The 21430-nt window shown below is 46.4% G+C and overlaps 1 protein-coding gene across 1 annotated transcript in view; it reads right to left on the reverse strand.

Moving 5' to 3' along the window:
• Positions 1-1206: 1206 nt before the first annotated feature.
• Positions 1207-21430, reverse strand: part of LOC107225879 (homeotic protein spalt-major-like) — a 61205-nt gene continuing 40981 nt past the window's right edge. The window contains exons 2-7 of the mRNA XM_046731264.1: positions 8999-12700; positions 7322-7455; positions 5400-5688; positions 4775-4923; positions 4399-4572; positions 1207-3327 (exon numbers count right to left, since the gene is read on the reverse strand). Of these exons, the coding sequence (XP_046587220.1) occupies positions 2893-3327; positions 4399-4572; positions 4775-4923; positions 5400-5688; positions 7322-7455; positions 8999-12700 (4883 nt within the window). The 3' untranslated portion in view covers positions 1207-2892. The remainder of the gene's footprint in view (positions 3328-4398; positions 4573-4774; positions 4924-5399; positions 5689-7321; positions 7456-8998; positions 12701-21430) is intronic.

Raw genomic sequence — 21430 nt, forward strand, 5'->3', positions numbered from 1 at the left:
TATATATACGCACAGACGCGAACGTTGTGAAAATTGACGGATAATGAAGGTGGTTTATTTTTTTAATTTTTTTTTAAGGTGCCACTTGAAAAATTTGTGACAAATACTGAAAAAAAAAATTGTCGTAAGACCTCGAGGAAGTAGGAAAATATTTAGCGATCGCTACCGATCATTGTAATATTTTTTGTTTATTTTTATGTGTACACCTTACGGACTTATATATGTATATATTAGTTTTTTCTTTTTGCATCGTGGTCCAATTAATCGTTTACCAATCAACATCAAACTGCGTCTAACAATTCCGCAGTTGGCTTTTTTCATCTTTGATCCGAAAGATTGAACGTCTCGGAGAAATTTGTATAAACGTTTTTGTTACCGAAGTATCGCATCACCTTAATGTCCCTATTTTGTTTTTAATTCTGATTTTTATGAACAATGATTAATTGAATCAGGAAACGAAAAAAATAAACTAATATATATAACAAGTCCGTAAGGTGAGTACATGAAAATAAATAAAAAATATTACAATAATTGATAGCGACCTATAAATATTTTCCTACCTCCGCTTCACTAGGTTTTACAACATTTTTTTTTTTGCAGTATATGCCATAAATGTTCCTACTGGCACCTTAAAAAAAAAAAGGTAAAAAATGAACCATCCTAATAATTAGATATCGTGATTATACCGGACGAATAAAATAAATAATTAATAGAAATATTGTCATAATACTCCAATTCTTTTGCGCAATAGCGCCACGGTTTTGGTATAATACATGTAAGTTAACGCCACCGTTTAAGTTTTGTCTTGCCGATTATAACGCAGAATAGGATATTAATTAATGAAATGTGATGTGATGATACTTTATACGGTTTAAATTCGGGCTAATCAATTGCGTGTTTTCTTAATCGTCTTCAAAGTAAAAGTGGAACTAATTGTCACGTTCCAAATTCTTCTCTTTCGTCTCAAGTTTAGACAAAAAGTAATACTTCTTTCCTTTGTGTGAGTTATTATATTTAAATTAAAAGAAGTACTTCAGATTCTACACTGAATTGAACTCTCCAACTAATCGATCACTCAAATTAATAATAATAACGGTAATAAAAATAATAACAACAGCAACAACAAAAACAACAATAACAACAACAACAAGAACAACAACAACAATAATAATAATAATAATAATAATAATGATAATGATAATAATAATAATAATAATAATGATAATGGTAATGCTATAATACAGAATTTACAAGTACATTGGTTTAAATGATTGCAGGCTGCTCCTCTCATATATATCACAGCGAGGGGTGCCGCCGAGCCCGCCTCAACCTTATTATCAGCGCTTTCCGACGTCTCATGCAATTCCCCTGCCCTTTACATATCGCGATATAATAATATCCATTATCTTATACTACTATGTTGTATAATATGATCGCAGATCGTTGCCATCCATTCTCAATCATCAAATTTTTCACACAGTTATAGATTCACGCTACGTTTTACACACTCTCTCTCTCTCACACTCTCTCTATCTCTGCACGCTCTCTTCCAAACGCACATTCACACGCACACAAGTAATAATATAACCTAATAGGTAAAACACTGCGCCGATTACAGAATGCGCGTGATCATGGTAAACTGATAATTTACTCGTCCTATAACAACAACAATAATAATAATAATAATAATAATAATAATAATAATAATAATAAAAATAAAAATATGATAATTATACAGTGGCGTAATAATATACAACGCGCGCGTGTGTGTCATTTGCCTGCGTGTGCGTGCGTGTGTTTGTGTGGGCCCGTGTGATTTTTTTCCGTTTAGTTACACTCTTGTCATGGTATTTATATATTAAATCATACGTCTCGTAGACATGTCTGCACTTACCCTAGGTGGGACCATCACTCTCGTGGACGGTCTTAAAGAGGGTCCCTCGTACGCGGCGCCACTTGTCTTACGGCTCGTCCTCGCCGGGCGTAGCTCAGTCTAGGCACCGCGCCAAGGTACCGACCCTCGTTTACGATACGATTACACCTTATTTTTATACGTTATGCATCGCTATGTTATATACTACATGTATATAATGTTATATTTACACATAAAACGTCTCTGTCATACAAGGCCTTCATGTCACCAACTCTGCGGTTTCACGACGTTGCAGGTATATGCAGCTTTTATAAGCTGTTACAAGAGGGATATGTCGAATTTTATTAAAATAACTTGACGGAGAGAATCTTTCAATTTAAATCCCGTCAAAGCCGTAAACCGAGGAACATTGACTTTCGAGTCGTACTTCTTAAAGAGAGCTGCGCAATGTACTACGACGCTTCGTTAAGTCGACGAATGCGGGACACTTTCGCATCGAGGGTAATGGAGATCGTGACATAAAGACCATGTGCATATTGCAAGGAAACATTTGAAAAACCAAAAAAAAAAAAAAAAAAGGGACACACTTCTTTTAAACAGGTCCTGAACTTTGAAAATATTCAAGGGTCCTAAGCCAAGCTAGACCTAGCATATGATTCGTGGGCGATAATTTACACTTTAAGACTAGTCTGATAATAGGAACATGGTGTCTTCATCGTTACAACGTCAACTCGAGCCGTTCGTATGTTCAGCATTCGCATGGAAGAAAAAGAAAAAAAAACAAACAAACAAAAACCGACTAAACCAAAAATAAGGGAGTAGAACTCCGCGTTGCCGCGAATGCTTCAAGTGCAGGGGACTTCGAACCCTGGTCCTCGAGGCTGCGAGTCTCTGCGAAATACTTCTGAGCAACGAGACGTTATGCATGCAGAGTTCGTTCGCCAGTTCCGGATTCCATCCGGAATTGGATAATACACTCATTCTCAGTCGCGGGTCGAGCTTTCCGGGTTCGAAAGGGCTCACGCTGCCAGACCTTCGCCCCTCGGTGGAGGCGGAGGTGGGAGCCGCGGTGCCGAAGGCGTCGAATCGTCGTCAGACCTCGAGGGCGCTTCCCTCTCAAAGTGGCGCTGAAGCGTCTCGCTGCCACCGCCGCCGCCGCCGCCGCCCCCAACGACGCTGCTGCCCCAAGCAGGAACACTCGCCGAGTTCTGGTTGCCCGTGTTCGATGACGGCGTTCCCGGCGAATGCGACGGCGACGGAGTTCGAAACAGCATCGAACCCGTCGGCAACGACGATTTACCCTCCCCCAGGGGCCCGTTGGTCGGTGCCATCGGCTGTTTCTCCAACGGGAATCCCGCCCCGTAAACGGAACCGAAAAGTCCCGCGTATTTGCTCGCGCCTCCATGATGCGGCGGCAGACCGTTGCTGTTCTGGATCACGGATATTTCGTTCAGCTAAAACCGGAAATCGTATGGTTTAGGAACGTTGCTCAGTAAAGTGAGAGCTTCTGGTTTCGGAGGTACGATTTCGTTGTAAGTTAGTGTAGGCATTAAGTGAGATTAGATTTGTAGAAAAGTATGTGGTTCGAGCTTCATTGACATTTTTTACTGCCCGTTTCTCTGAGTCTAGAGAAAAAATGAAGTCATTGTCCTCATCCCGAAAACGAATAGCTAAGTTTTCAATGTGTGTGTGTGACCAATTTTTTTGGCCCAACGATACCTCGAAAACGGATTACCGGATTTCGATTATTTTGGTCTCAAGCGACGGGGCTTTTCTGAACTTAGAACTGAGTAGACTTTGGCTTCGATCGGTTCTGTACTTTTTCAAATATTTTCATTACAAATTTTCAAAAAACAAAATATAAATGATGAGGTTTTGAGAATGGATGAATGGATTTGGATGAAAATTGGTATCGCCAGGTTTTACGGGTTGCTAATCACGGATCTAAAGTCAGATTTGCAAAATGTAAATCTGGTGAATCCAATATCGTGGAAAAAAATCTAAAAATATTGGAATTTTGGTAGAAATTCGTAGTCGGAGGTTTTTCGGACCTCCGACAACGTATCCATGGTCAAACTTAGAAAATTTGTAATGGTGGATCCATTACAGTAGTTCAAAATAAAAACAATTGTTCGATTTTCATGGATTATAGTACCTGTGAGCGTTTGAATCGTTAATCCTCAACCTGAATTTGTAGTTAAAAATTCGAATTTGATGTGATTATTTCGCTTTTCTCTTAACTTGGAACCTGCAGTGTGAGAACGGGAGGTTTGAGGGCTGGCTCATGGCTAGCCTAAAGCCACTTGCTTTCATTAGAATCAATTAATAGGAAGGAAGGAAACTAAATTTGACGTATCGTGAACACGACAAAACATTTCATCGAGTGAAATGGTTAACGTTATTGTCAATAATTACTCACTTAAGTTAAAACACATCCCTAATGCTATGTAAAAGCAGCTTTCAGTATTGACAGGCTTTTACGCAAATTTTGTCTAAATTCTGATAAGGTCTAATCGATTACCAACCTTTTGCTGAACACCGTTAAGGAATGGTGCGGGTAGGTATGGGTAAAAAAGGTCTGGCCTCCGCTGGAGAAACTCCGAGTCTTTCGGAGTGATTGGCAGCGGCGGCAGGTCCAACGACATGCGACGTCCTCGACGGGAGGCACCATTCGTCCACATATGGGTCCCCATGTGAACCTGCAACAAGGGTAACCATGTTTGGATCTTCCAGGGATATTGGTCTGGGTGTAAAATCTCTACTCAACGGCAATTGGTAAGATGTAAGCAGACGTTGTGTTATATGGCTAAAAGATTCGAGAGCGAGAAGTAGAGGGAGAAAAGTTATAAGAAATATCGAAGCTAGATAGAACAAAGTTTGCGGTATAAGCGGTAAAACTACCTTGAGGTTTCCCTTGGTGGTGAAGGCCTTCTGACAGACGGTGCATCGGAACGGTTTGTCACCGGTGTGTGTTCTCATGTGGATCTGGAGGGCCGATGACGATGAGAAGTTCTTATTGCAAACTTGGCACAAATGCTTGCTGGACATGCCTGCGAACACACACACTGACGCTAAACTCACCCTGCAGCTTCCAAGCTTTCTGAAGGTAGTGGACTTTGCCGTGGCAGTCGCTCGGCATCGTTTCGGAAAATTCGTTAAAACATACCATTCTCAAGTGGACTTTGGGTATACAAAAATTATATGTATAATATGTACGTATGATACATGTATAGCCAGGCACCAGGCTGTATGTCAGTATGTCAGTGATGTTAGACGCGGGAAAATGGGTAAAGAAGAAAGATTTTTAATGAGTGAGTATAAGCGGTATAAATCGTACTTAAAATCAAATGTACGCAGAAATGAAAATGTGTATTAGTTAAAGCCTTGCTTCAACAAATCGGTAATAACGATCATCTTTCCTTTCCTCTATATTTCTTCGCAACAAAACAAAAACAATGTAACATCTTTGAACGCGTCACGTCCGCAACGCGAACTCGAAGCGAAGAAGGGTGTTTTTTCCACTTACTGGGCGGTCTTTTTGGCGCAGGTAAATCACCTTCTGGCGGTGATCTCTTCACGGGGACAGCTGACTCCATGGCGAGTGGCGGCATCGGCGGAGGTGGAGGTGGTGGGGGTGGAGGTGGCGGCGGCAAGCTGGAGTCGTCGGAACACATCGGACTCCTGGACGTCTCCTGCTCCTGTACGATCTGCTGTTGCTGTTGCTGCTGCTGCTGACCGGCCGATTTCGAGTCGCTGAACAGATGAGGCGGCATGTCGCGTATCTTATGAGTCAGCATGTGCTGCTTCATGTTTCCCTGCAGATAAAAACGTTACAAAATTGTCAGGTTGCTCCGGGAACTGTAAGACATGTGCTGAAAATCAGATTGCGGTTTTGGAGAATTTTATATTTCGAGATAGATCGATGGATTTGTTCAATCACAGGTTTGGTTCACGTTCGAGCTCATCACAGTTGTGTTCGCACGATTTTATATTTAATAATTTCTGTTCCTACTATCCCATGGTTGGGATATATAGGATTGATGTACGACCACGGGATTTCTACGCACCTCGAAGTACAGAGTAGCTTGTGCCATAAGGGGGATTTTATATAAGTTGAACGTGTTATTGCAGAGATTGATCCAATAAGTTACCGTTTTGGCATTTTTAAGTTGATGACGAATCATCTTCGATCTTGGAAACGACCTTAGTTAATTGGACACTAGAGCGGAACAAGCAGTCAAACTCTTGATTGCTCATATTGCAGAAAGGTACCACAGCTAGAGATCACGTTATATCTTACGATAAAAAATTGCAGCATTATTACAGCTGTCTTTCTCATTCAATGAATTTTCGAATTGGCAACAACAAATTTCCAATCGAAATGGAACATCAGAATACGAATGAAAGGCTTCAATAGGCATGATTTTCGAATACATTATAATGTTCATTAGGCGTTGTAATTGTGTCATTACAACTCACTGCTGCCGTGTATGTTTTCATAAAAAAAAGAAGTGTGTAAGTGAAAATGTTTCAACTGTTTTTATAATCCTTAGACGTCAGCCCAGTTTCCCAAGTCATAATAGGGTAGTACCTGAATTTGTTCGATAACACGGCTATACGACATGCATACTCGTATATTGAGCAGGTTTTCGGTACGACTCTTTGAAAACCGGGTCTAGAACCAAATTACTTCTCTGTCGCTGCAATAACACGTTGAGTTTTTCAATATTCGAAAGGCAAAAGAGTATGCAATACAGTAAGGAGGTATGAGAGATTATTCAGCGGGAGGCCCTTACCAGGAAGACGTGGTCCGAGGTGAGAAGCCCGAGGGCGGGGGGCAGTAGCGGGGGCAGGCGAACGGGAGCATATGTCAGATGCCGCCCCCCTCCGGACCCAGACCGCCCCCGGCTCTTCCGTTCCTCAGGCCGCCGCCGCCTACGTTTGGGCCTCTCGTGGTTGCTGGTGGGTGACCGTGGTGGTGGTGGTGGTGGTGGTAATGATGGTGGTTGAAGGTTGTATTGGGGGCTAGTTTGGAGGGTGGTGTTGGTTGTGGTAGTGGTAGTGGTTGTGATCGTGGTTGTGGTTGTAGTGATGTTTGTCAGAAAAGGGTTCCTTTGGTTCGCGCAGGAGCAGACGTCCTGGTCCCACGAACCGTTGTTCTGAAATTTTATCACATTGTCAGCCAACACAACGAGCTGATTTACAATACACATTTATTCTACCGAACTACTTCAAAAGTAACGCTTCTATCGGTAAACATGGTACAGCCAAAGTGCGAGATCGTTTTCAAACGAATGAAGTAATCTTCACTGGTATCCTCGCCCTTTGGCTACGTACCATGAACTCGATTGGGTTGACAATGGGGTTCAGGAGAGGGCATTAGGGGTGAGTTGACGGGGTTAATTCTAAGTTTATCGGCACCATAGTGCGATGACCCCGCGTCCTCACCTTAGTTGAGAATCCCCGATCGCAGACTGTGCATTTGAAGGGTCGTTCCTTGGTGTGGCTTCGATAGTGTATTTCCAGGGCTGAGTTACACGCGAAAGTCTTGTAGCAGATATTGCAGGTCGTATTACCACGGACTGGAACAAATCAGGCGAAAGCTAAGTCACACAGTGAGCACGATTCCTCCTCCCTACTCGGCAGCCCTTCACCTTACGTTACTCTTTTTCTTTTTCTAACATCGCGATTCGATTCGATTTAATAAATGTTCGACTCGCCTTGCCCTCATTCGATATATATTTTTCATCAGCTTTACGTTGAATCGCGGGATTACAGAGGCCCAAGCTACTAGACTCCACCAAATTTCAAAAATTGATTCGAATCGACTTGACTATTGAACAACTCGTTATGATAATTTCTTAAATCAAAGCTTTATCAACAATATGCACACGTACGATTTCTACCATGGAAATAATAATGGAAAAAGTAAGAGAAAAAAAAATGAATATATTACTGATATACCCTACGACTACGATGCATTTAAGAGTAATCTAAGGGATCGGGATCAAGCGTGGAGGCAGGTTTTGTACTGTACAAAGCTGTTTATTCAGAGCTGTACATGTAGTAATGATATACTTGAAAAAGAAAGAATCATCGTTGAGTCGTTGTATCTAACAAACTTTCTCGCATAGAAGTTATGAAAATATAATCATAGTAATTATAATAATCACAATTATAATATAATTTGTAATGATAATAATAATAATCATAGTAATCGTAACCATACTCGTAATGGCATTAGTAACAATAATAATAAGAATAATGATAATCGATAATGACGATAATGATAATAATACAAAACAAACCTATATACTTATCAGATATATGATACAAAAACAGGCATGTCTATAATCCTATAATATGTAATATCAAGACGTATATTACAACGATGATAATAGTAGTAATAATAATGACAATGATAATGATCGTAATAGTAATAATAATCGCAAGTTCAAGATAAAATTCGGCAGTGTGGAAAAATGGTATTGCAGAATGCGGCAGTTTTCTGACGGTGATTGAATCTGAGGTGGTGGGTGAATGCAGGAAGATTGGAAATCAGGATATCCAAGAGATAATCGTGCAAATTAAACTATGCGCGGGGTGTAACGTATAATATACCATGACGTACATATAATAATGCAAGTAGTCAAAAGATAGACAGAGGTGATATAGCTCTACAGACAAACAGATAGGACAGAAAGAGGCAGATGAGACAAAAAAGACAGAGAGAGAGAGAGAGAGAGAGAGACAGTGATGTTGTAGTACATGTACAAAATTGTAGAGTTACAAGTTAGAGATAGAGGGGAGTGCTGGGCCCGGCTACACCACGTTAGGATAACATTGGAGGGTGTTTTTTTTTTTTTTGTCAAGGATGTTTAGATTTTTTTTTGTTTTTTTTTTCTCTGAGGTTGGATTCATACCCGGTCGCCCTGGGGCGTCGAGGGTGCAGGACGATTCCAGTTGGCAATTGCTGGCTCGTTGACGACTTTCAGGGTGGTGGAATTGAGTGCCGATTCGGCGGTCGGGGGTCGAAGGATAAGTACGGATGGGGTTGCAGCTATGTTTTGGGATGCGGAGGGTGTAGCGGGAACCCTGGCTCGCCCTGCTGCTAGCAGCGCCTACCTGCTGGCCCCCCGACAGCTAGGCCGAGCGGGTTGTAGGTGGAGGTGGCGGCGAGGACTGCGGACGACGTTAGCGAGGCCAGCGGCCCGCTTGCACCGTTCCCCGGGTTGCTCGAGCTCATCGTCGCGATGCTGTTCACACCCCCGACGCTGCCCATCGAGCTGGTTGACGGGGGTGAGGAGACGGCCTGGAGCAGGCCGGCGAACATCCCAAAGGGGTGCGGCGCTGGGGTGTGATGCGAGCTGACCTGAGCGGGGGGCGGAGGCGTCGCGTCTGGTGTCGACGTCGAGGTGTCTGCGGGGGTCGAGGAGGCCCTGGGGGTCAAGTCCAGGGGCGCGCCGCCTCCACCCCCGCCAACGCTACTCCCGCACGGAGGACTGCTGGTCTTCTCGCTACCGTTGAACGGGTGCTGAGGAGGTGAGGCTATTCTCGCGTTGCCGGGCATACTGTTCGCGCAGGTTGTCGTTATGGTGCGCACCTGATTCTCAAGCGCGGCGAGCGACGTCGAGAAGAGAGGAACCGAGGCCTGCCTCTGTCGGTCAATCTCCTCTTGGATATCGTCCGCCTCGTCCCCGTCGGCGCTTTGCCTTTCCCGCGCCTCCTCGCAACGGTCGTCGTCCTCTCTGCCCTCGTCCTCGTCCTCTTGATCGTCCATCTCGTCGCCCTGCTCGTCCAGATATCTATCTTGCTGCTGTTGCTGCTGCAGCTGATGGTGCTGGTGGAGGTGGTGATGGTGGAGGTGGTGCCGAGCATCCTTACCTTCCACGTGGTTCTCGTGCCGGTCCGCGAGGTGGTGCTGCCTCGAGGGCGGAAACCCCAGAGCGAAGCCGGCCCCCGCTGTGGAATGAAGTGAGGGAAAACCCTGGGGGAGGAAGGAGGCGAGGGGATGGTGAGGGTAGGCGGATGGAAACTCGTTAACCTCCGCGGCCTGGATCTGCTCGGGACTAAGGTCGGTTGGTTCGCCGGTGTGAAGTCGGATATGTTGTTGAAGGACGAGGGCGTTGGTGAACTTTTTATGACATACGGGACACTGGTGGAGCACCCTGAGCGGTGGTTTAGCCCTGTGCACACCCATGTGAGTTTTGAGATTTCCCTTTGTCGTGAAGGCGCGGCCGCATATCTTACATTTGAACGGTCTCTCCCCCGTGTGAGTCCTGTAGTGCATCTGGAGCGCGCTTTTACAGGATAACACCCGGTGGCAAATGACGCACTGGTTAGGGTCGGTCAGCTTGTGCTCGATGTTGTCGACCAGCTGCTGAAGCTTCGAAGTTTCCGAGGTCTTCGTGATCTCGATCAGGCTTTCCCAGGAGTTGTCGTTGCTGCCCGGCCGCGGTAGGAGGTTTGAGTAGATGGCCGGGTCCCTCGCAGGATCGACCATCATCTCTCCCGAGGGACCGGTAGGGGTTGCGGGTCCAACCGAGAACTGGTGATGGGGTTGCTGCTGCTGCTGTTGCTGTTGCTGTTGCTGATGGGAAGGTGGTCCGGGAAAAAGGATACCGGCAAAGGAGAACTGCAAACTTCCACTGCTGGCGCTACTGCTAGCCGGCGAAGCTCCCGGATATCCAACCGTCTGCTGAGGTAGTCGACCGGTTGCCCCTCTGCTCGACAAGTTCTCGGGTTGTTCCTCCATCTCCTCGTCCCCCTCCATATCACCGTCGCCCTCGAGGCGACCGCTCATCTTACTGTCCATGCTGCAATCCTCGAACGGTTGAGCCTGCGACGTTGGATTCGCCGTCGACTGCGGCGATGCGCAAAGGTATCGCCTCGTCTCCTCGTAATCGTCAACTTCCTCCTCGGCAGTCTCCTCCGCCTCCTCGGGCTCCCGCTTCGGCGTTACACGTTCCCCGCTTCCATCCTCCTGACTCGCGGGTCGGACAGGTCGGTAAGGTTCCGTGGGGGACTCCTGCGTCGTCGGCGACCTTGCTGTCTCCAATTTCAACTCGTGACCCGGCTGCGGCTGGTGCTTCTGCAGCGACGACGACGGATGGAGCGGTTGGTCGTGAAAGGAATGATGCGAGTTCGAATGAGTGACGGGCGAACGGGGGGACGGGGTTGAAATCGTCGCACCGCCGATTGGCTTGCTCAGGTTCTCCGGTACGTCCTGCTCGTCCCTGCAGTGGTTGACGGGCACCGGGGTTCGGTAGAGGGGTGGCATACCAGGTAGAGTTAGGGTGAGAGGTAGGGGCGGTTGTGGCGGGAGAAATCCGTGCGCCGCTGCCGGATGAAAGGGGGGATGATGGGGGGCCGGAGGTGGCGGTGAGGTGAGTTGCCTCTGACCGGGGGCAGCCAACTGCTGGAGTAGGGGGGGATGATACTTGTCGAGGTGCTCGGGTATGGGGTTCGGGTTCATTTTAACGTGGGGAAACTTGGCCGTGTGCCTCTGGAAGTGAACCTTGAGGTTTCCCTTGGTGGTGAATCGGCTTCCGCAGACGTTGCATTTAAAGGGTCGCTCACCTGTGTGTGATCGGATGTGTATCTGGAGTGCGGAGTCGCTGCCAAAGACCTTGCCGCAGTACCGACATCGGTGCTTGAAGAATGGCTCCCCGCGGCCTCCCCCCGACTTAGAATCGTACGGCGAAAGGCGCGAGCCCTTGCCGCTCCTGAACGCTAGTTCGTCGGCAAGGTTGTTGGCCAGTAGGCCCTGGCTCGCGTTGTCGAGCACCTCCTGCGCTCGTTTCTGGAGCATTTCGAGGGTGTTCGGCTCGTGGAGCGGCGGGGGGTCGGTGTTCGTGATGATTGTGGAAGCCAGCGAGGAGCTAATGGAGCATAGAGACGGCATTTGATGAGACAATGACATATGATTGTTGCTACTATTGGTCTGCTGATTGGCGCTCGTCGTCGTCGGTGCGACGCCGACCCCCCCGATCGTCGGGGGCACCGCGATTCCCGTCGACGCCGGAAGAGGCAGACCGAGAGGCGAGGCGCTCGACGGCGGTACCGCGTGTTCCTGTGACAGGCTGACCGGCGTCGAAGGGCACGGCGACGTGGTGTGCTGATGATGACTTGGGGGTCGGGAGGGGGGTGGTGACGTCAGGGCGGAAAGGGGCTTCGGGTGAATGCTGGGCGACGGGGAGCCTTCGTCCTTGAGTCCCTCGTTACCGAGGGGGACGTCACCGGGGGCGTGAGAGTTCGCCGACGTCGGTTGGTTGTGGGTTATGGAGAGCTGCTGCTGCAGCTGGCTTATCAGCTGTAGCTGGAAGACCTGCTGGTGTTGTAGCGTGTAGAGCGTGCTCTGGAGGAGGGCGAGGTCCTGGAGGGCGGCTTCGCTGTCGGCCCCGCCGGCGAGGGCCGTAGCCGCGAACTGGGCTACGGCAACCTTCGTATTCTGCAGGGCCTCGAGGGTTACGTGGCTGGCACCGGCCGGCGGGAATATCCCGGTAGTTGGGGGTGCCGCACCTTCGACGAAGCTGTTGTTGTTCTCAGCGTCCTGTCTGTGTCGTATCTGCTTCCGCGTCCCCTCCTCCTCCTCCTCATCATCCTCCTGCCCCTCCGCGGTATCCTCGACGCCGTCATCGTAGTCCTCCTCCATCGGGAGCTCCTCGCTCCCTCCTTGATCGTCTCTGTCCTCATCGTCACCGTGGTGAGACCGCGTCGACGTGAGGTCGACCGCCTCGTCTCCGACGCCGCCGCCGCTCCCTCCTCCACCCACGACCCGACCACCCCCGATCTCCTCTCCCTCGGAGCCCGAGTCGTTTCCCTCTCCTGGAATCCAAAACACGATTCGTTAGGCACGTTAGTGGTTACGCTTGTCGTACGAAACTCGCTTGGTAATATTCACCGACGTATACCAGGTAAGACTGCGGTTACATATCGCCCGAGTAAAACATGCAGTGTATCCGCTGAGCCACGCTTTACCGTCGATCGGTAAGGGAGAAACCAGTATTACCTTACTCGACTGGTCATTGGTTGTCGCAGACAGTGGTTCAAGTCCGGGAGAAATTGTGCTCGAAATATCGAGGGGCTTCGGCAGTTTGACGTAGTTACCCGCGCCAGTTAATTTAATATTCCAGTTCATATTGTAATTGACCTCTTTTACTATTCAATGAATTTTCGAATTCACCTCTCGTACTTTGTTTGCCACGCATTGTCTGATACAAATGTATATATTTTATGCATTAATGAATCCATTGTTGTATGATGTATATTAATGATTAACCTGCGCTGTATTCGAAACTCTTGCTATATTCACTACCGGACGATAGTCAGCGAGCCCGTGGAGACGGCAATAATAATGGTAATATGGATTCTACAATGCTGACAATCAATTCATCGTAGTAACTAGTGGACAAAAGTAAGCGTGGAGAACAAACTTGTCAGGAAACGTCAATGCCTTTGCTTATGTATGAGCATTAATACTGTGCATTCTATCTATGCATAACGCGATACATAGCATAACGATGTTCCATTTTGAACGTAATTCGTTGGCGCATATTGGCACAGAAATAGTGATCGTAATTTTTCAATATAGAACTTAATTCAATAAGTTTCGCAAACTGTTAATTATATAGATATATTCCACATTTGCAGGCTTGTCAACTAACGGTAGAAAAAGAAACCGAATAAATTGACTAAAGACGCGGATTATTGTTTTTATATCAATGAGTCAGGCCCCTGCCGTGTCTCTTTTTTCCCAACGTAGCAAAACGGAAAATTAATGTATCATAGCTATCGTGATGCGTCAAGAACGCAGAATACGAAAATTATACTTCATATTTGAATAATTATAACACAGAAATATCTAATCCCCGAGTCTAAGTCAGAGAAAATCCAGATTAGTTACTGAAAAGTCGATGCAATTTCACACAGAGTAGATATTCACATAAAATAAGAGAGTCGAGTTTAAGTTTTATGTATACCTGAACCTATCGTTATTCAATCATTTTTTCCCCATCAATATCGCTACCCTTGCATTTCAAACAGTAACTCGATGCGCAATTCTCACAAGCTAATTTTGGCAATATTTAATTTAGAAGTGTCAAGTATTTCGTACCTACACGCAATTCGTAGTAAAACCTGCTAACGAATTTTCACGAAGAGAAAGTGCAATAATTTATAATCGGAGACGTCAGCATTGGGAACCTTGATCAAACACCTCGCATGTAAAAAATTATCGGTGTTAATCTAATCCTGTCAGAATTTTCATACACAGCGACCCACGTAAGTACCACACTATTAATAGTTAAATTGAAAATCATTTGATATTGAGACTGACAGGATAAGATTAGCAATCTTGTTCGTTACATTCTCTAATTACTATTGATTAGAACGAGGTCAAAGTTCGTAACGTGTATTTCTAAATTCGGTAAATCGTTTTACAACAGAAACAATTTCATATTTTGCTAATTGAACCCCTTCGAAGTTGTTCCTACAGTGGTGTTCCTTCAATCTTTTCGTAACGTTGACGTCACGAAGTTCAGCCTTATTAATTATAGACGGAATTTCGGCTCAGCATTGGAACACTTGGTTTCGTTTGAACGCCTAATATAACACACATCGTTCCCCAATGCAAGTATATCCAACATAGATAGACGTAGCAGCGGAGTGTGGATTAGATCTTCGGTTAAGGTAGGTCGGAGTAATTTTTTCGGAACGAATCATCGTACGATGCATCTTTCTCGGTCGAAAATATCCACGAGTGCAATCAACGTTCGGATGCCTCGCACATCGCATAACAGTGTCACGGACTCGTTCCTCGTATCAAAAAACTTGTTCTCTATTAAAAATCTATGAAGCAGGTGACTGGGGCGCATAGGTATACACAGTATGGACATTAGAAATAACTAAAACAAATCTCTAACTGCAGCATTCAACACACTGTATAATTCACCGATAGTGATTGGTATAGAGTATAATATCAGGCACCATTCCACTGTTATGTATACCCACGAATTATTCGGCGATCGTCGCAGCTTGTGTATTATACTTGCTAAGTGCTTAAATCGCTGTTATTGTCACGTACACTTTGAGAACCGAGTATATTATATATTTCTGATGGCATGTGATCGATTATACGGATGGCTTTGATATCGCCGAGCACTCACGGATCAAATCCAGAAATAAATCGCGTGACAACATGATCAATAGACAGATATGACAATTAGCCCAAAACCACCAGTATCGCAATTTGAAATGAAACTGGTTAAAATGATGGAACAGGTTGAAAACGAAATGATGAAGTGATGATAATTAAAGAACGCAGAGATCGTTGTGTAGTGTGATATATACCAGAAATCAGTCTGATGGATCGCTGGCAATGATCAGCGGACAAGGATGTTTCCCGTGATCGTTGCTTATCACTTCGTCCAGACAATCGTCTAGTGATGCTCCAGCGCATCAGCTGCATTTCGTCGAGCCTCTTACGTTTTTCTCGTAATTCCCAACTACTCTCAGCTCCTTCCTCCGTATAAAAGCACGTCCTCAAATACGTATAAATTAAAAGCACATGTCTCTCTTCGCGATAAATAGTCCACCGTGCACAATACGTATCATATCATAGCTTGTTCATGTATTAAAACAAGTATGAAAAACCGTACATGTCATAATCTCTCGAACGAGTGCGAAAATATTTTTCCTTTCACCAAATATTTCCAAAATTTTCCGATCGAAACAAAAACGAAACAACCGTTCGAACGAAGGGTGATCGCTCCCCTCTCGTAATAACGAAAAAAAAATAAAATAAAAATAAATAAAAAGAAATAAGAAAAAAATTACAAAATCACGCCGGAGGTGCGGACTGTTGTCTCCGCAGCTATTGTATATTATGCACCGCACCTCCCTCAAAGAAATATCGCTACGTGACAGCAACGGAGGGGGTGGGGGTGGGTGGGGGACGGCCTGCAGCGTCCGTATCCGCGTCAGTCACGCAGCAAGGATCAATTCCGACTGAGGAGCCTCGGTCGACTGGGGCGCGTAGATGCGTACGCCACTGCCACCCCCACCCCACCCCCCGTCGGTCCCCACTCCTGATCGTACCACCCCCTCTCATCCCGCCTCTCCTCAAGCGGCGCTTCGTTCTCTCGCTCGGCGCCGCGATTCCCCGCTCGTCCAATCCCCACCGCGAGTAACCGGAAAGCCGGTTATGACAGGATGGGCGGAGCCATTCATAAATCAGGGGGTACAGGGGGCGTGGCTTCGGCTCAGCCACTCACCAAGCAGTTATGAATTATTATCAAGCCATCGTCCGCCGCGGTTGCGTTTCTTTCTTCTCGCGCGATCCGCCGCCGAAAGTCACGCCGTTTCCTCCGCGTTCTTTGTTCATCCTCGAGCCTCCCTCCTTCCCCGTCTACCCCCCCCCCCCCCCCCCCCCGCCCCCCGTACACCGCCGCGACGATCGTTGGCCAATTTAAAAAAAAATCGTCCGTTCACCTACGGATAAAAGCACCGACCCGATCGGAGGATTGGATCCTGCGCGTCGTTCCCCTGTAAAGGACACGTTTGAGTTTCACCCACGGTTCCCGGATAACCGGGGGTGGGAGAAAAACCGAACGAACGAATTGTTGCACCGATCGCGCGCATCGCGTGGCGCGGGAATAACCTGTTTCCTACGAGTTGGGTTAGGTCGAGGTAGGTCTAGTTTGCGGGCACGACGGTTCGTTTAGAGGCTGCGAAGCGTGCCTAGAAATTTTCAACACACCGAGCCTGCAGCTGCGCCGAGGCGACGGTCACCGTCGAAAACGGAGAAGATTCGAGGTGCCAGGTTCGCTCACCGTCCGCATTGCGTTCAGGGTCCTTCCGAGAAGGAATTCCCGTTCTTATGACCGCGCGTTATGCAATTACGTGAAACGACCGAGCAAGGCCGGCGGGAGCTCTGTACCCCTGCAGCTTCGAAAGGCACTTATTCTTGGATATGGGGGGGGGGGGGGGGAGGGCAGGGGAGGTGGGGCGGTTGCTTTTTGGATATCTTCGTCCTTTGTGTGCAGAGGCAGGGAATTCGGAAGGACCGAGAATACCTACCCCTTCGCTGTCCTCGAGACGTAACATCCGGAGAAAAATCCGCAGCTAGATACTCGCTGTGAATATGTCAGGGGTGATATTTTCTACTGCAAAAGGACACACCGCGCGGTGATTTACAAGGGTTTCGCTCCGCCGACCCCATGCCGATCGGTGACCTCGATTTTTTCGAAAAATCTCGCACAGCCCGAGTTTCCTCGCCCAATCTGAATGTCAGCTGTATTATGCAGCCATCAGCCACGCACCGGACCGAAAGGCCTCTAAAAATGATTTATGAAAAACCATAAATAATGCCTGGTGAACGGAGCCGGGAATATCGACCCCATGGAGCGGAGTATTGAGGCTAAGGTCGGCCGTTCGCAGGTTAAGTGAGAATTTTTCGGACTGGCGTAGGTACGTTTCCAAGCCCGTGCGGAAACCGACGCGGCGATGATGAGAGCCTGTCTCAACGCAGTACGCGCAGCATATTACACACGGCGAGTTTAACAGCCGGCTGGCCGGCGGTCCGAGGTATAATGTTATGTACGTGGAAGCTCCGCGGTTGCGGAGAAACGAGCCGCGGCGATGAAACATCCGCCACGTGGCGGCCTTCCATTGGCCCTCACCTGACTCCTAGGCCCGCCCCATCTGCCTCCATGCATAATGTGCCTACCTGCTGCAACGCCGGCTAACGATAAACCGGGGTGAAGGTAGCCACCGAGCAACTAGCCCCCGCACTCTCTCTCTCCGAGGTTCGGTACACCTCTGCAAGTAGGCACCGCGGGCCGCAGCGCCTCCGTCTCTCAGCCGGGCCCCAGGATATGTGCCCCTGTTTAATGCACGGAGAGAGGCGAGGCGAGGCGAGGCGAGGAGAGGAGAGGAGAGGAGAGGAGTCGGGCATATATTATCCATTTGTACATGCATGTATGGATTACCGACCGACCGTGGAGGTAAACGGACGGCCGACGGACGGACGGACGAACGGACGAACGGACGCAGAAACTCTCCGCACTGGTTTAAATTTATCCCTGATACTCCCGGGCGAGACGCGCGGCGCGGAGCCGCTACAAGATGGAAGTCCGCTTTCATTACTACGGACCCTTATAGATGTGCACGGATACCTACGATTGTTCCGACTCGCCACTCGCGATCTATACCCGACGCCGCCGCCACCCGCTTTGGCTGTGCTGCGGTATACCTAGTTACAATCAGCCCCGCGGTGAGATATTGCCGAGTGGTCTCGTGGATTTTAATCGGGGTGCAATGGTTTATCAGGGCGCGTTATTTAACGTATACGACTTGGGTAGGTACATTACGCGCAGACGAGAGCGTAGATTCCACGATCGAAAAGTCAAAGAATTAGAACGATTCTTGACATTCGCTTCAAGGAGAAACCGTAAAATATCAGTGAAAACTACGTACCGCTGAATTTTTATAGCGGATCAAAAATTTCTCACCTTTCGTAATATTTTAATTATACGCGGTCGTTAATCCAGTCCTATTGAATTCTCAATCCTCTTCTCACGGATTACGTGTAAGTACGAAATTAATTAACAAAATTTATGAAATATATAGAAACAAAGTTCGATACTGCTGCAGCATATTATGACTCGATGCCAAAAAGCGTGTAAACACTTTTCTTCTGGATCAGCGTAATTTACTATACATTTTACAAATTTTTTCTCGATCTTCTCAAAGTAATACTTAACTGCATTTTTCTTCATTGCGCCTGTTACAAAACGTTTTGGATTTGGCAAAGCGTATGAATTCGATATCAAAGTTTCACAGTAATAACATAAATTAATAACTGCCCACACATAGGTACGATTTGTTCTTAATAATGTATCATTTTTTCAATGTGCACCCGAATTACGTGCAATTATGCCAACTCCAATTTCGGAATCACCACGAGCATTCATTTTCTAAATTGTTACGGACCACGATCAGATGCAAATCGATTCTCAATTTTATATCCAAATATCTAGTGTAATTTAACTCGATAAGTGTCAGATTTGAAATCCTGTAATTACCTACTAGATGGCAAAAATCTGAATTATCTGACGAATAAATAGAACTTTCGGGTTTGACTTAAAAGACGAGAATTCTGAGAAATCGGAGATTGCGCGATATATGTATAACAAGGTACAGCGATATGGCGAATGACTGTAGAAATTTTACCACGGAGACCAGCGATTGCAGTATCAAATGCCGATGCCCACCGAGTACTTGGATAAGAAATACTGCACACCGGTCGAAGGTACATCGACTTCTAATAGTAATACACAATATGCGGGAAATCGATAAGCAATATGGACGTTGAACATGCGCGCATTCGGCAAGTGTTTATGTTGTTTATAATACGATATACACATCGGAGTAAATAAATAAATCGACTTTGTGATCGAAAAGTCGTTACGAGGTGTGACGTGTGTACGCATCGAGTATTCTACTAAAAATTGTCGCACTCGTATTTTTTTATGTACATTAATAATTTGAGCGATGTAGTTTTTGAATTCTACAAGTAAAAGGTTGCATCTATTTCTGAAAAATTTCGGAACTGTGTAGAAATAAGGCTAAGATTTTAGTTACGATTCAAATTGAATGACTATAGTACAGTTTGAGGAGCGCAAGCAGATTTTTTACAACGTTTAACAGCGGCCATCGACTATCGTTCCAGTCCAAACGGAATAACATCGATGAGGTAAATTGAAAATGAAACTGACAACGGTATGAGAGCTTTCAATGTCGTCCAAGATGAGCTTATAGGTACGCTTCCTAGAATATATTGAAGCTTTTGCGAACCATCGCTATCAAGATCCTCTGCGAAGCTACTCAAGACTTGACCGCATGGGTATTGTTATAGAAAAATGAACTCAAGTGTCCTGCAGGTATTCTCGCAGGCGCTCGAAATCTTGATTTGATTGTCCGAGTGAATCGCGATGTACCTATCGAAGTTCGAGGAATGCTTTTTTCCCATTTCCCTCCCTCCCTCTCTCTGGCTCTTAATTTAAGTCCGAAGTTGTAGATGCAGCGGCGACGATCAGCGCACGGTGCCGATGTTTGTAGTACCGGTCAGGAGGAGGTATAGACTACAGATTTGCAGTTCCCTATCTTATCGGGGCAGCGAGCGCTACATCGCCTGTTCGAGTATTTATTTATTTGCAAATGAATAAATAAGGTCGATCGATGCGCCGATGCAGGCGAGCGCGTATAACACCGGCAAGTATCGCTCTTACTTCCTCGCGCTTCTCCGGACCCTCCGAGCTTGCGGCCCAGGGGAGGACGTGTCATACTCCGGGGCCTTATCTCACCCCGCGGGGCCTCCCGGAGAGGAATTCTGATCACGGTCACCCGTGCCAACCAGATATGTATACCTACGTTCCTTATACCCGCTTCGATGTATCCGATACGACAAACTGTAAGAGGGTTTTAATGTCGCATTATGTACAGGCACGCGCGTTTCGCCTTCGACGTATCGCGATCCAACCTTCGAAATTTCATCGTCATACATACGAACAGTGACGGAACTAGCCTTACCCCTTTTTTACGCCAATTACGGTCTCTCCGTCATTCTTCGCCATTTTCTCCAGCCAGCTACCGCTCGAACGTCAACCGCATACATGCTGATATTAAATGCACGAATGCGGATAATAATGACGGGACACCCTGTAGACGGAGTGGTAAAATCCGACAAGTTTAGGGTCGGGGTTTTGGGCCAGGCGCGCGCACGCGCGTCCCTTATTAAGCGAGCCCTCCGGCTCGATGCCTCTTTACGACGAGGAGCGCCTTTTTACGACGACGACCGTGCGCAAAGGTATGGCATGCTCGAGGAACCGAACGCTGTACGACTTGTAATAATAATAATAATAACAGTAGCGGCAACAATAACGATAGCAAAAATAACAGTTATAATAATAACAACAGCGATAATAGCACGATAATAAGAAGAGTGATCATGACCACTTTAGCGACGATCATTTTCGAGAGGTAATAACTGGCGAGCGAATATTATTATTATTAAGAGGGCCCCGAGCGAATCGGTCATATAATGGCCACCTTTCAACCCGTCTCTCGTGTGCCTCGAAATTCCTGCAGAACGGTACGAACGATATACGCTGGTTTAAGAAACGTATATTGATTTCACCCTTTTTCCTAATTTTTAGTAGATGCAACAGAGGAAGGATGCAAAAGCCATGTTTTCTTTTGTTTTTTTTTAAATAAGAACAAAGGTTGTATTTGGTTGAGCAGAATAGTGGTCCTACACAATGATTCGTGTTATCGAGCAAATTTATTTGAATTAGGAAAAAAATTAAATGCCTCAAAATTATGTATTTTTCTGTGCGCGTTGAACTGTGAAATGCCGAAGTAGTTTCATTTCTACCCATACGGTGACATCGGAACACGGGTATTGCGTTGGTAGTAGCCGATATCTCGTGTTATTTCAACGAATTACATAGCGTAAATTCAACATTTACGGATTATGCCCACGTAATTGGAATTCTG

This window comes from Neodiprion lecontei, chromosome 2 (assembly GCF_021901455.1).
Source record: "Neodiprion lecontei isolate iyNeoLeco1 chromosome 2, iyNeoLeco1.1, whole genome shotgun sequence".
NCBI lineage: Eukaryota > Metazoa > Arthropoda > Insecta > Hymenoptera > Diprionidae > Neodiprion > Neodiprion lecontei.